The 15013-nt window shown below is 36.7% G+C and overlaps 1 protein-coding gene across 4 annotated transcripts in view; it reads right to left on the reverse strand.

Moving 5' to 3' along the window:
• The window catches only part of Snx14 (sorting nexin 14), a 63266-nt gene that overhangs the window by 23895 nt on the left and 24358 nt on the right, over positions 1-15013 (reverse strand). For all 4 annotated transcript variants that reach the window (XM_027410983.2, XM_027410984.2, XM_027410985.2 and 1 more), the window contains exons 6-12: positions 13532-13619; positions 8183-8267; positions 5023-5179; positions 3214-3289; positions 2604-2648; positions 2428-2508; positions 2221-2335 (exon numbers count right to left, since the gene is read on the reverse strand). In XM_027410983.2, coding sequence (XP_027266784.1) covers positions 2221-2335; positions 2428-2508; positions 2604-2648; positions 3214-3289; positions 5023-5179; positions 8183-8267; positions 13532-13619 — 647 coding nt within the window. The remainder of the gene's footprint in view (positions 1-2220; positions 2336-2427; positions 2509-2603; positions 2649-3213; positions 3290-5022; positions 5180-8182; positions 8268-13531; positions 13620-15013) is intronic.

Raw genomic sequence — 15013 nt, forward strand, 5'->3', positions numbered from 1 at the left:
AAATCTGGTGACTCACTAAATAATAGTTAAAATACAGCTTGTTATGGAATAATCTTTTCATACACTGTGAAGATATGTCTTTGCCAATGCACCTTCTGATTGGTTTAATAAAGAGCCGAATGGCCAATAGCTAGGAAGGAAGAAGTTAGGCAGGACTTACAGGCAGAGAAGAAAAGGAGATGAATCAAGGTGTAGGAGAGAGACCAGAGGACACGGAGAGGAAACAGAAGGTACAAGATGGATGAAAGAGAGGTAAAAGGCAACACATTTAAAAATATATCGTGTCAGGCAGCGGTGGTGCATGCCTTTAATACCGGCACTCAGAGAGGCAGGCAGATTTCTGTGAACTTGAGGCCAGCCTGATCTATAGAGTGAGTTCCAGGATATCCAGGACTGTTTCAGAGAAACCCTATCTCAAAAAAACCAAACAAAGAAAAAGAAAAAGAAAAAAAAAAAAAAGGGGGGGGATAATATAAAGTTCTAGTCTTTGAAAGCTATTTAGGATAATAAAGAAAGCCAGGTTTGCAGTTAGTCATCTATAACAATCAAACTTGAAGTCATGTTAGATATGTTTTCAAGGTTTAATAGACGGTCTTCAAACACTTCAAAGACCTACAGAACATGGCATTTAAAATGTTTTGTTGCCATAGGGCTTTTCATGACAGTGAGACATGTGGGCTCCTGGCAAAACCAACTTACTTCAAAAGAGGATGATGGGCATCAAAGAACCTCTATATTGAGTTTGCTTTCATTTGTGGCAAGGTTAGCCACTGGGCAAAGAAACTACCCTTGCCTCAACTGCTGATAGAATGTTGTTCAAATTGGACAAGCAATACACAAAAGGAGAAAACTGCCAAACTTACCCAAGACAAAGTAGGACAGCCCTTCAAAATTCCTACTGCACAGAAAAGTCTATCAAATATTTTAGGCTCGTAGGCCGAAGATGGATGCCCCAACGTTGCAGAGAAATCTTGGGTGAGTGTCCAGGTAGCTGTTTCTGTCATTTCTATAGTTTTGAAAGTTGTGTGCTCTGTACTTTCTGTTTACTAAGGCAATATTACAGTCTTCTTGGGTCTCTCATGGAAAGACCAGACAGTCACAATTACAGTTTTCCTTGTTACCAAACTCAAAAAAGAAAGTCACAAATAACTGTAAAGTGTATAAGGATGAGACACATAAAAGCTTACATTGTTTAAGAAAATGTTTTAAAGTAAAAAAAAAATAGTTTTGGGTTAATAATACAAATTAGGATAGAAACAGAATTAGGAACAAAACTTTGGACTCCCCAAGATAGGACAAATAATGGAGTATTTTCTCTGCATTTGCCAAATAAAAATGGACTGGGTATTATAAATGTAATTCTTATCTGATAATTGTTCTTATTGTTTATAGTTTTACTATATTAGAATAAAAAACCTTTCCTTTTTATTTAGACAATATCTGATAATTGTTCTTATTGTATATAGTTTTACTTTGTAGAGTTAAAAAAATTCTTTTTTAATCAGATATGAAAGGGGAAATGTTGGGGAATAATCTTTTCAAACACTGTGAAGATGTGTCTTTGCTGAGGTGCCTTCTGATTGGTTTAATAAAGAGCTGAATGGCCAATAGAAAGAGGTTAGGCAGAACTTACAGGCGGAGAGAGAAGAAAATGAGATGAATCAAGGCACAGGAGAGAAGCCAGAGGATATAGAGAGGAAACAGGAGGTGCAAGATGGAAGAGAGGTAAAAAGCCAGGAAGCAAAATGTAGATTAATATAAATGGGTTAATTTAAGTTATAAGAGCTAGCGGGATAAGCCTAAGCTATAGGCTGAGCTTTCATAATTAATAAGTCTCCATGTCATGTTTTTGTGAGCTGGCAGCAGAAAGAAAAATCCATTTACAACAGCTCATAATTTCTCACAAATTCAATGTCTGTAATATTATAGTTTGATAGTCTGAACAAAATGGAGACACAGTGGTACTGCTTTGGACTGTCAGTGAGATCTCTTACACAGTATCACTGTTAGATTTTTAATAATTATTTTCTGCTACTAGGATTTGACTGCAACCAAAGATAAGATCATGCCCCACCTGTTAAGGAATAGACACCTGAGAGAAACTCACTCTTAGAATATCTAGTAGATGAAATTTAGGCTGGGGACATCAGATCTACTCTAAATAGCCAAAGCATTAACAAGCATGAAAAAGATAGTAGTAAAATGCAAATGAAGCCTCACCGACAGTCAGACAAAACTGCAGGACATGCACGGCTCCCTCTTGTTTCAGAAAGTTCATAAACCGAAATAAAAGATCTTGTTGTTCTCTGATTTGCTTTAATTCTAACTTCAGTACCTTGTCACATATAAGAGGAAGAGTAAGTTAAAGATACACAAATGTATTTTTAAGACTGTGATCTTAAAAACATTAGTGCTGAAAATACTCACAGATGGTTTTTTATTTCTAGGTTCTGCAAATTTCTGCAAGAATGGAACCAAAGGAGAAGCTGGTTCAGTCGCTTTTTCAGGCTTTGAAGAAACAGAATTATCAGTTCAGTAAAATCCACACTGCAGTAGGTATACACAATCAAAATTTAATGCAGTTACAAGTGTTCAATACTCACAGGACTGTCATCTATGAAGATGATAAGCAAATGATTGACAGTATCCTAATGAAAAGCAATAAACACAGGTCAAAATAATTCTACTGTCATGTTCTGCCAAGAATTCTCACAATTTTCACATTATCAAATTCACTAGAAAAATAAACAGCAAAGTGATAGGCTAAACTTTTCCACATATGTATTGCAGAGGGACTCCTAAAGAACTACAATCAGAGGTTTTTAACTGTCCAAACATGAGCAAAGAACAATTTTCTTTGCCATTTAAATTATACCTGTTTCTTCAAAAACCCAAGTTAGCCAAAGTCAGAATTGTCAAAGTATCCATCGATGGATAAATAAATGAGCAAAATGTGACACCTACATGTAATGAATTATTATTAAAAATTGAAAAGGAAAGGAATTCTAAAACATGTTATGCAACTGTCAAGGACTCAAGGGGGAATAAGAAATTATTGCTTATAGGTATAGAATTTATAGGGTTTTGGTTTTAAGGTGGTGGTGATGGTTGCTCAAATAAGCACACATTTCATAACACTGTACTATACATATAAAATGGTTAAATAGTAATTCAAGTGTATTTTATAATTAAAGTAAAAAATTTTAATCTTACTGGGTCAGCTAGGAAATCCAAAGAAGGGAGAAACACAGAACCAGATAGAATTTCTCTTATAAGTAATGTCAGGGATCTGGAAATAGAAATAATAATTCTGTATTCAGTGATTTACATTAGTTCTTCATTTTCAAGCACCTTGAAAGTGAAAGTACAGAGCTGGACATGGTAGCCCATGCCTTTAAACTCAGCACTGAGGAGGCAGAGGCAATCAGATCTCTGAGTTCAAACCAGCCTAGTCTGTTTGACTAGTAACTTCCGGGCTAGCTACAGGGCTACACTGTGAAACCCTGACTCAAATAAAATTATGGGGCAGAGAATGAAGCTCAGTGGAAGAGGGCTTGTCTTACAAGATTCCTCAGTACCACCCACCCACCCACCCATCCAACCAACCAAAAACATCAGATTAAAATTCAATAGGACAAGGATGGGTATCAGATCCTACATTTTCAGCAAGAGCCAGGTGATACTTATGCTGCAAAATAACAAACTTGGACTTGTGTTCTCAGTTTGATAAAAGTGACTCATGCTGAAAAGAAATGTTTAAAAGAACTAGGGAGATATCAAACACTGTTCCTTTTAGAATCTTTAGTATATTTATAAATTCATATTTACAGGCTGAAGACATAGTTGAGACTCACTAGCATATACAAAGACCCTGGATTTGATCTCCAACAACACACACCAAAAAACTTTTCATAAGCAGTAAAGTATGTTCAATAGTTAGTAATACAAATTAGACTATAAAAATTTCTTTAAGATGGAGGAACATGGAATTAAGAATGGATTTTCAAATTTGCACTCCTCTCCTCCTGCTTCAGGCACTTACAGTGCTGAGGTTACATGGGCACATCCAGCTAAAGATAGCTTAATCAAAATATTAAAACACTCTACCAACATGTACTTATATATCATTTAATGAATAAATATCTTCAAGTATATCACTGAGCTGGGCATGGTGGCACACAGCAACAATCCTAAGACTGGGAAGCAAAGCAGATAGGGAACACTACATAGTGTGGTTCTGTCTCAATAAATTGAAAGAAATTAAAAAAAGGGTAGAGCAGAATACAAGGGAAGGAGGGGAAGAAAGAATAAGCCACCATTTTTTCCTCTAAGAACTATCAGGCAACACTAGGGAGGCACAGGCAGGTGGATCTCTGTGAGTTTGAGTCCTGCTTGGTCTACAGAGCAAGTTCTAGTACAGCCAGGGCTAGACAGAGAAACCCTGTCTCAAACAAAAAAAAAAAAAAAAAGAAATCAAACAAACAATAAAGAACTATCAGGGTAAGGGAAATGAGGTAACTTATGGGGAAAATCTAAGTATACTTCTACCAGAAGAAGGGAGAGTGGAGGACAGGACATCTAATTATTCTTTCCAGCTGGACAGCTTAAAACCCAAACTTAGTTGCAGAGTCTGCTCAAAGTGCTTCTGCCTGAAAGAATCATAGTGTGCATGCCTTTTAAAAGGAACATCAAGAAAATAAAGCAGATGGATCTCAAATACAATTAATTTTACCCATACTTATGTTTGATTTCTAGTATCAGTTTTTAGTAACAAATACTAAGGCCAAAGAACATACTTCAGCACCTAAATTGGCATTTTAAAATCTGACCAATTATTCTCAAGTGAAAAACTACTCATAACATAAGTTCATATCAAGTTTTAGTGAAGTCCTATTATAATAAAACATAGCAATCTATACATATAACATGTTATATGTCTATATTATATATAGACACACACACATATATATATATAGCTATACATATACAAATACTATATGATATTTTCTAGTGCATTTATACCTGCAGTCTGTAGCTTTAGGAGGCAAAATATAAGGAAAAAGTAGCTCAGTGAGTTTCCTTAAATACTGTAATTCATCTCTTCGACTTCTCAAAGCGACATGAAGCTCTGGGCCATATTCTTCTAATGCAGCTTGCTGTAAATACTCCGTGTTTTTTACTGTAAATAACAAAAAACTACTGGATGAGTTAGGATATATTAAATTACTTCATTTCTATTACCATACAGAGCATCCAACCTCATTCCTCTCCTAGCCCCTGCTCTCTGAATAGAAAGGGAAATTTTTTCAGAAATAGGACATAAAGGGAGATTTTCTCCTTTGCTTACTGTGGTGGTTGGAATAGGAATGCCCCCCACAGGCTCATAGTTTTGAATGCTCAGTCATTAGGGAATGGTGCTACTTGACAGGGATTAGGTGGTGTGGCCTTGTCTGGAGTAGGTATGGCTTTGTTGGAGGAAGTGTGTCACTGGGGGTGGGCCTTGGGCCTTGGGGTTTTAAATCCTAAAGCCAAGCCCAGTGTATCTCTTTCTTCCTGATGCCTGCACATCCAAATGTAAAACTCTCGCTACCTCTCCAGCACCACGTGTGGCCCTGTCCCGCCATGATAATGGAACCGTAAGTCAGCCCCAATTAAATGCTTTCTTTTATAAGAATTGCAATGATCCTGGTGTCTCTTCACAGCAACAGAACACTGACAAAGGCACTTACTTGTAATAAATTCATTTTCTGTGTCTATTTCCTTGAGCAAATAAGAATTTAAACTCATGAGTTCTACATAATATACTAGCAAATTACTTAAGTGGGAGAAAACTATAGAACATGTGTTCTAGTATACACAAAAGTTTAATTATCAACTATCTTGTTCATGTTCTGGGACAAGAAAAATTCCCAAATTCAAAATTCTTTGCTGCTTTTACATCAGTATCATCCAGACAGCCACTGAGACTGTGAGAAAGTGGATTCTTCAGGAGGTTTTGCATTTTTAGCCAGATCACAGGACACAAGAGGTATAACTGAGTAACCAAAAGAAATGAGCTGACAGACAGTGGGGGCGCACACCTTTAATCCCAGCACTTGGGAGGCAGAGGCAAGTGAATCTCTTGTGAGTTTGAAGCCAGCCTAGCCTACAGAACAAGTTCCAGGACAGCCAGAGCTGTTATACAGAGAAACCCTGTCTCGAGAAAAAGAAAAAAGGAAAAGAAAGAAATGAGCTATCACATTGTTAAAAAAAAAAAAAAAGAGAGAAAGAGAGAGCCTTAACTACTTATTGCTAATAAAAAAATCAGCCTGAAATAGTTGTGTAATTCCAAAAAAAGACCTATCAAAAAGTAAAGCCTATTGATATTTTTACTTATTTTTCCTCTGACAGTATTCTTTACAAAACTGCTACAGAGATGCTACCTCTCTTGTGTATTTTTGCCAGTGACAAGGTTTTAATGTATTTTTTAGTCAGGCATGGTATATCCACAGTGCATGGGAGGTAAAAGAAAGAGAATCAGAAGTCAACAGCCTTGGTTACATGCCAAGTTCAAAGCCATCCTGAGCTACAGGTGGCCCTGTCTCAAAATAAACCAAGTAAATAAATAAATTAGTATGTCATATAAATGTAAAATCTTTTAAACTCATTCATTTTAAGAGCGTTTTTAAAGGTAAAATCATTTTTACTCATGTGCCTGGTGCCCAAAGAGGCCAGAAGAGGTCACTGGATATCCTGGGATGTCCATGTACCACAATGTGGATACTTGGGATTGAACCTGATTTCTCTGAAAAAGCAGACAATATTCATAATCACTGAGCCATCTATCCTGGTAAAAATTCTTTTAAAAAATTATTTTTATTATTTTTGGTTTTTTGAGACAGTGTTTTGGTTTTTTGAGACATGGTTATCCTGGAACTGGCTTTTTAGACCAGAATGGCCTGGAACAGAGATCCACCTAACTCTGCTTCCCAAGTGCTGGGATTAAAGGCGTGCAGTACCACACCTGGCTATTATTTATGTGTGTGTGTATGTGTTTGTGTGTGATTATATACACATGAGTGTAGGTGCCTGCGAGTACAAAATAGGAACTTGGAGTCCTTGGAACTAGATTACAGGTGGTAAGCCATCTGACATGGGAACTGAGAATTTAACAAGAAATATAGGTGCTCTTAATTACTCAGCCACCTCTCTTCCTAATGGTAAAACTCCTTTTGTTGTTGTTCACACAGTGTCTCACTATGTAGTCTTGGCTGTCTCTGTAGACCAGACTGGCCTCAAACTCAGAGAGATTCTCCCTGCTGCTACCTTCTGGGTGCTAGAATTAGAAGTGTATACTACCACACCCAGCTCCTAAAGGTAAAATTCTTACCTGATATAAAAACACAGAATGATTTTAAATACTAAACTAATAGTTTTACTTAATTTAATCTCAAATCTAATTGCAGCACAATTTCCCAAAATGTGCACTAGTTCCATTAGTTGAGATTATGAGGGATAGAAAATCAGCTCCATGTTCAAATAAGGTTACACTTATATGTGCTTCTGCAGTGTCACATGGAATTTTTAGAAGTGAAATACAAATAGCAATACCAAAAAAAAAAAAAAAAAAAGTATCTGTTTCTATACCATCACCTGTGCAGAAAGGCATTCTGCTCTGCATAATGTGTTTCAGGAAGCACTAATGAAGAATACCAAAAATGGACAAATCTCAGTCTCACACAGAAGCAAGTATAAAGCACAGCGCTGTTAAAGGGAACTTTTTTTTAGCTTGATTTTACAGCAAGAAAAGTCCTTAATGAAGATTTCCTTCATTCCATCAGAAAACACTAAACATATGCTTGATGTAAATCACATCAGCAAAAGGCCTACAGTTGCCAGAGCAAAGTTGCTTTAAAGGGGGAAGCAGGGAATTCACAGAAGAACTGTGATATGGAGAAACAAACATGATACATGGTAGTAATAGGTAGGATGAACTAGAATAGTCTGAAACTGCAAAAACCATAGAACCAGGAAAGAAACATGAGCAGTAAGAGTAGACCATCACTCAAAGAAAAATTGGGTTTTAAAGGCTATTCTTAAGGAATCTATGAAGAGCATCAGTCAGGCTGAGAGTACTCACATACCTTTAAATGAAAGCTGACATATAAACAAAATCACTCAAACTACCATAGAACTGTATTACCTTTCTGTCTTGCTTTAACAATCACTTCTATATGTTTCATTGCTGCTTTTAATAGTTTCTTGGTTATAATAGATGGGATATCCACCTAGAAAAAATGAGTAAAAATAAAATTTAAAAAATAATTACTAAGTTGAAATGGCAGGAACACTTTATTTACAATACTAGAACAAAGCTGAAAAGGACTAGAACTAAGAAGAGTAAAGTAGGGTATAATTAATAACAGAGATTGTACATTTCAAAACTGCTCTCACCACAAAGAAAAGAAAAAAAAAAAGAAGAAGAAAAAGTATCTGAGATGGTTAATTAGCTTGTCTTACTTATTCCATGCATGTTGACATACTCCAACATCATTTGTATCACAAAATACACATATTTTAAACTGTCTATTTAAAATAAAAATTTAAACACCAGGAGGCACAAGATTTCGGTGGACATTTCCTCAAAGAAGATATGCAACAGCAAATGAAAGGATGCCCAGCATCCCTCACATCAGGGACATGCAAATCAGTCACAAAGCACCATTCACTCACCCAAGGCTAGATAAAGAGGGTGTGATGGACATGCCAGGGAGAGGCTAAGATCTACAAGTCTAAGGCCAACCTGAAACATACAGGGAGAATCTGCTTCAAAAAAAAAAAAGAACACAAATCACAAAAGAGAGTGAGAATAACTACTTCTGACAAGGAAATTAAAGGGGCATGCTCACACACAGGCATGGCGATGCAAATGTTGCAGCCACTTTGGAAAACAATGAATGAAACTAAGAGCTACTATCTCATCTCACCAAGCAACTAATTATACTCTTCAAGACAAATAAAAATATAACTACTAACATATAAATCTTCATGAGACTAAAGTTGAAAATAACCCAGTATCCACCAACTGAAAATGATGAATAAATTATGCTATATTCAGCCATCAATAACTGAAGTGAGGATATATGGTACACTATGACAATATAAATTAATCTAGAAAACATTATGCCAAGAGAATGGAATCAGTCATCAAAAGATTACATTTACACCAAATATCCACATAAACATAGAGACAGGGAGCAAAATGATTGCTAGCTAGATGTGCAGATGTGAGATTATGGTGAACATGTACAAGGTCTCTTTTCAGATAATAAGCATACTCTGAAATTGACTTTGTGAATGACGTATGCACAACTCTGAATAGGCTGTGAAATGTCACTGAATTCTATGCTTTAAATGGATGAATTATACATCAATAAAATGGTTATAAAAATAGAGTACAGTGGTTAGTGCACATCTATAATCCCAACACTACAGAGGCTGAGGCAGGAGGACTGCAAGTCTGAGGTCAGCTTGGGCTATATAATAAGGCCCTGTTTCAAAACACAGTAAGAAAAGGAAAGAGGAAAAAAGAACATATACACTTTTGCATGTGCATATAAACATTATACTCCAAGTACAAGGTACTAACTACTGTTTTAGACTCCACTAGTCTAGTTAAATAAAGCCTAACACATTGGTTCTACTAACTAATGACTATTAACTAATTCACCTAAAGAACAATTTATTTAAATGATGTATCATCAACCATCCGATGATTCTGCCTCTCTCATTTCTTCCTCGTGTGTGTGTGTGTGTGTGTGTGTGTGTGTGTGTGTGTGTGTGTGTGTGTGTGTGTGTGTGTGTGTGTGTGTGAGACAGAGAGACAGAGAGACAGAGAGACAGAGACAGAGAGACAGAGACAGAGAGACAGAGACAGAGAGAGACAGAGAGAGACAGAGAGAGTGTGTGTGTGTATTTGTGTACACGTGGAAGCAAGAGTCTCCACCACTGTTGGCTAGCCAACAAACCCAGGGGACCTCCCCGCCCTCCCCAGCACTGGCCTTACAGGCACATGCAGTGTCAACTAGTTTCTATGTGAGTGCTAGAAATTTGAATTCAGACCCTCATGCTGATGTTACTCACTGAGCCACCTCCTCAACCCAATCATCTAGTTTTTCTTAATGAACAGTTTTCCACACTTAGTCTATTATGAAACAGTTGCCCCAGAACTATTTTTCAAAACAACATGATTAATATTAACTTTGTTTTAATCATGAATATGTTAGGCATGATGATTACATAATCCCAGCACTGGGAAGGGTAAGGCAGGAGGCTCTCAAATTTGGAACACAAAATAAAGAGAATACACACACACCTAAATGGAAAGATGCAAGACATCCACACACCACTACAACCAGTATTAACAGTGGTGGGATATGTTATGTCCTTAATCAGGCTTAATTTGTGAGCTTATGCCCCCCCCAAAAAAAATGGGAAATGTCACATCTACTATTTTCCAGGATCTTCCATTTGCTATTGAAGGTAAACATTTTCCTTTATACATAAGCATTACTCTAGAAAGTGATTTTTCATGACTGTGTAGTTAGTTGTATTACAGTCACCCAATAATCAATCATCAGACATCAATTTTTCTTTTTGGTTTTTCCTTATTTAAAAACTTACAAATATTTCTTAAGCTGTAATAAATCTTTTACTGTGAGTTTTATATACATCTTTGCATATGTCATAAAAATGCAATTTAAAAGCCAGGCATGGTGGTATATACTTCTTATCACAGCATTTTGAAGGCAGAGGCAAGAGGATCTCTATGAGTCTGAGGCAAGCCTGGTCTACAAAATAAGTTCCAGGCCAACCGGAGCTACATAGTGAAACTTTGTCTCAAAATAAATAAATGAATAAAATTTAATTTGTGAACATGAAGATGTATTATCTTCTTTTTATTTTTAAATTAAGATATAATTACATTATTTCCCTTCTTTTCTTCCTTCCCTCTGGTCTTTCCTGTGCCTCCCACCACCCCAGAAATCATAGTTTTTTTTTTCTTTGTTATTGTCACACATATTTAAAAGTACCAAAATACATAAATACAATGTGCTCAGTCCATTTAGTGGGTCTGTGTGTGTGTGTGTGTGTGTGTGTGTGTGTGTGTGTACAGATATACTGATATAGATTGATAGATATGATTTCAGGCTAACTACTGTATAGTGTTCAGGGGATATCCCTGGGGTAGACTATTTATCTTACTCTCAGCATTCCCTAAATGCCTGCATCCTTTGTCTATGGCTGGGCCCATGGGATACCCTTCCATTTTAGAATGTCGACTGGTGGTGTAGTTCTACAGGTCTTGTTTCTGAAGCATATGGCTGAGTTATCACAGGTAAAGATTCCCTGTCATTTCTAAGAGACATAGTCTCATAGCACATGTCCTGGTCCCCTGGCTCTACAATCTTTCTGTGCCTTCTTTCACAATGCTCCCTGAGACTTAGGTATAGGAGTTGTGTTGTAGATAGATCAATAATAATATTTTATTGCAAGTCTAAATAAATGCATTTCTTTTAATAAATAGTAGGAGCCAGGCGTTAGTGGTGCACACCTTTAGTCCCAGCACTGGGAAGGCAGAGGCAGGCAGATCTCTGTGAGTTCAAGGCCAGCCTGGTCTACAGAGTGAGTTCCAGGACAAACCCCAAAGCTAAACAGAGAAACCCTGTCTCAAAAAAAAAAAAAAAAAAGAAAAAGAAAAGAAAAGAAAGAAAAGAAAAAGAAAAGTAGTACAATATGGTATCGCAGGTCTATAACTCCAGCATGCTAGGGTCTGAGGCAGGAGGATTGCTGAAATCTTAAAGCTAGCCTGAGCTACACACTCAATACCTTGTTTAAAAAACAAAACAGGCCAGGCGGTAGTGACGCAAACTTCTAATCCCAGCAGTAGGAAGGCAGAGGCAAGTGGATCTCTATCTGTTCAAGGGCAGTCTGGTCTACAGAGCTCGTTCCAAGACTGCCAGAACTACACAGACAAACCCTGTCTCAACAAAACAAAACAAAAATAAAAATCCAGAAGACTTAAAGACCACCAACCCCAGCCAAGCATGATGGCATATACCTGTAATCCTAATATTTGGAAGGCAAAGACAGAGGATTTTAAGTCTAAGGCTACCCTAGGTAAGTTCAAAGCCAGCCTGAATGCCAGAACAAGGAATAAATGACTAGGGAATAGAGCTCAATGGCAAAATAAAGGCTAGCATGAGCAAGGCCTTGTGTTCAAACTCTAGCACTGACAAAAGTATGTCTTACTTTAATTACTAAACTTCCCTCAAGTAAGGACACACCAATTTGTGCATACATGGAATTTAACTTCACTCATTTCTTCTTTAATAACTTCAATGTTACCCAGAATATACAAACAACAAACAAATGATTTTTTAGAAATATTCTGTTGAGCCAGGAGGTGGTGGAGCATGCCTTTAATCCCAGCACTCAGGAGGCAGAGGCAGGTGGATCTCTGTGAGTTAGAGGCCAGCCTGAGCTACAGAGTGAGTTCCAGGACAGGCTTCAAAGATACACAGAGAAACTGTGTGTGTGTGTGTGTGTGTGTGTGTGTGTGTGTGTGTGTGTGTGTGTGTGTGTGTGTGTGTGTATTATATGTATGTATATACTATATGTATGTTGAACTTTTATCATTTTTACTATTCCAAATTTTTTTTTCATCAATTCAATATTAACTTTTTTGAGAATTTCATACATATATATACTGTATTTGCATCCTTCTCTCCCTCCTCCAACTCCTGGCTGTCCTCAACTACACCCTCGTACTCATGACCCTCTCTTCATCTAGGGGCGGGGTCTTGTGAAATGTTCCTCTATCCATGTTGGCATGTCAATTGGAAGGCACACCAATTTGAATTTTCACTTGCTTTGCCTATTTCCCCAAATCAGAATTAGTGGATATTAATCCTCTTTCATCTTTCCAATTTTACAAGTAAAAAAAACCTCACTGCAACTTATATTTGATATGCAACAACATATTTCCAATTGTTCACTAGCCATTTTATATTTTTCTTTTGTGAACTCATTTTGTGAATCAAGTGGATATAGGAACATTTAATATGATTAAACTTTATTTTGTTAATGGTATATATTAACATTCTATACATTATTTATATATTTAACCCTACTGAATTGACAAAGCAGTAAAGAAGTACTGTTTATAGCCAACAAAGTATATACACACATAAATGCAAAACTTAGACAAAATATCACTCAAAAGTATTTAGAAGGCAGATCATAATCTCTGAAAGGTACATAAATTCATTTAAATAAAACATGACACTGTTTTCTATAACTGTTTTTTCATTCTAAAATTCCACAAATCAAGAAAAGCAAATATTAAAGAAAGCAAAACTGACCAAGGGACCCATAGCAATTCATCAACTTTTAATCTAAGAAATGAAAAATGAAGAACAAATACACATAGGAGAAAAATAAGACTGTCATAATGATAATGTTCCAAATTTCTCATTATAAACATATATACCTTATGAATTCTTCGTACTAAGACAGATGCAAAAAACCGTAAGGTGATTCTCAGTTCATCAACAAAGGACTCATCATCTGTCACATCCCTTCAATTAAGGAGAAAAGCAAAAATTCAGAAGTTCTGAGAAACACAGCTTCACCTTGCTAAAACCAAGAAAATAATTTTTCTTTCTTTTTTTTAAAATGTACTTATCGGGGCAGTGGTGGCGGCACATGCCTTTAATTCCAGCACTCGGGAGACAGAGGCAGGCGGATCTGTGAGTTCAAGACCAGCCTGGTCTACAAGAGCTAGTTCCAGGATAGCGTCCAAAGCCACAAAGAAACCCTGTCTAGAAAAACTAAAAAAGAAAAAAAAAAGGGAGGAGGGAAGGGGAGGAGGGAGGAGGGGAAGGGAGGGAGGGAGGGAGGGAGGGAAAAAATGTATTTGTTATTTCCTCTTTTCACTTACAAATAATATATTTTGTGGGAGAACAGAAAAAAAATGGATAAAAAAGGAAACAAATCACTCGTGATTTTAGCTCTAAATCATAATCACTATTAACTATTTCCTTGCATATATGCACACAAGAGCCTTTTTCAAAGAACTAAGACCATTTTCAGAGCATCATCAAATAAACTTCAAAGAAAACAAAACAATCAATGATGGAGAAATAATAAGATACAACTTTTTAAAGTTAGTTTAAAATATTTAAAAAGTAGTGTAATTCTCAAAAGGGATGGTATGCTCAAAGAAAAATTAAGTGAAAATCTACCTTTAGGCAAAGATTCTGCCACTGAACCACATGCCTAGCCGAAAAAATTCTTTTTTTTTTTATTTTTTATTTTATTTGAATTACAAACAAGATTGAATTACATGACAATCCCAGGTCCCTTCTCCCTCTCTTCCTCCCCTACCACCCCCCCCAACTAAAATCCTACCTATCATATGTCCTTTCTTCTAATCTACACCTGACTCAACCTTTCTGCTCCCTCAGGTCCTCTGCATCCTTCCTTTTCTTCCCTTCTCATTCTTGTAGCTCCCTCCCCCCCTTCCCATGTTCTCAATTTGCTCAGGGGATGGTGACCCTTTCCCCTTCTCCAGGGGACAATGTTTGTCTCTTTTAGGGTCCTCCTTGTTTACCAGTTTCTCTGGCAGTGTGGATTGTAGGCTGGTAATCCCTTACTCTATGTCTAAAATCCACATATGAGTGAGTACATATCATGTTTGTCTTTTTGTGATTGGGTTACCTCGCTCAGAATGGTTTTCTTCTAGTTCCATCCATTTTCCTGCAAATTTCAAGATTCCATTGTTTTTTTTTTCTGCTGAGTAGTACTCCATTGTGTAAATGTACCACATTTTCTCTATCCATTCTTCGGTTGAGGGGCATCTAGGCTGCTTCCAGTTTCTGGCTATTACAAATAGTGCTCCTGCAAACATTCTTAAACTGAAATTCTAACCAATTTCACAGGAAGACGAACTTCTCATTTTCCTGAAATCTTT

This window comes from Cricetulus griseus, chromosome 4 (assembly GCF_003668045.3).
Source record: "Cricetulus griseus strain 17A/GY chromosome 4, alternate assembly CriGri-PICRH-1.0, whole genome shotgun sequence".
Taxonomy (NCBI): Eukaryota; Metazoa; Chordata; class Mammalia; order Rodentia; family Cricetidae; genus Cricetulus; species Cricetulus griseus.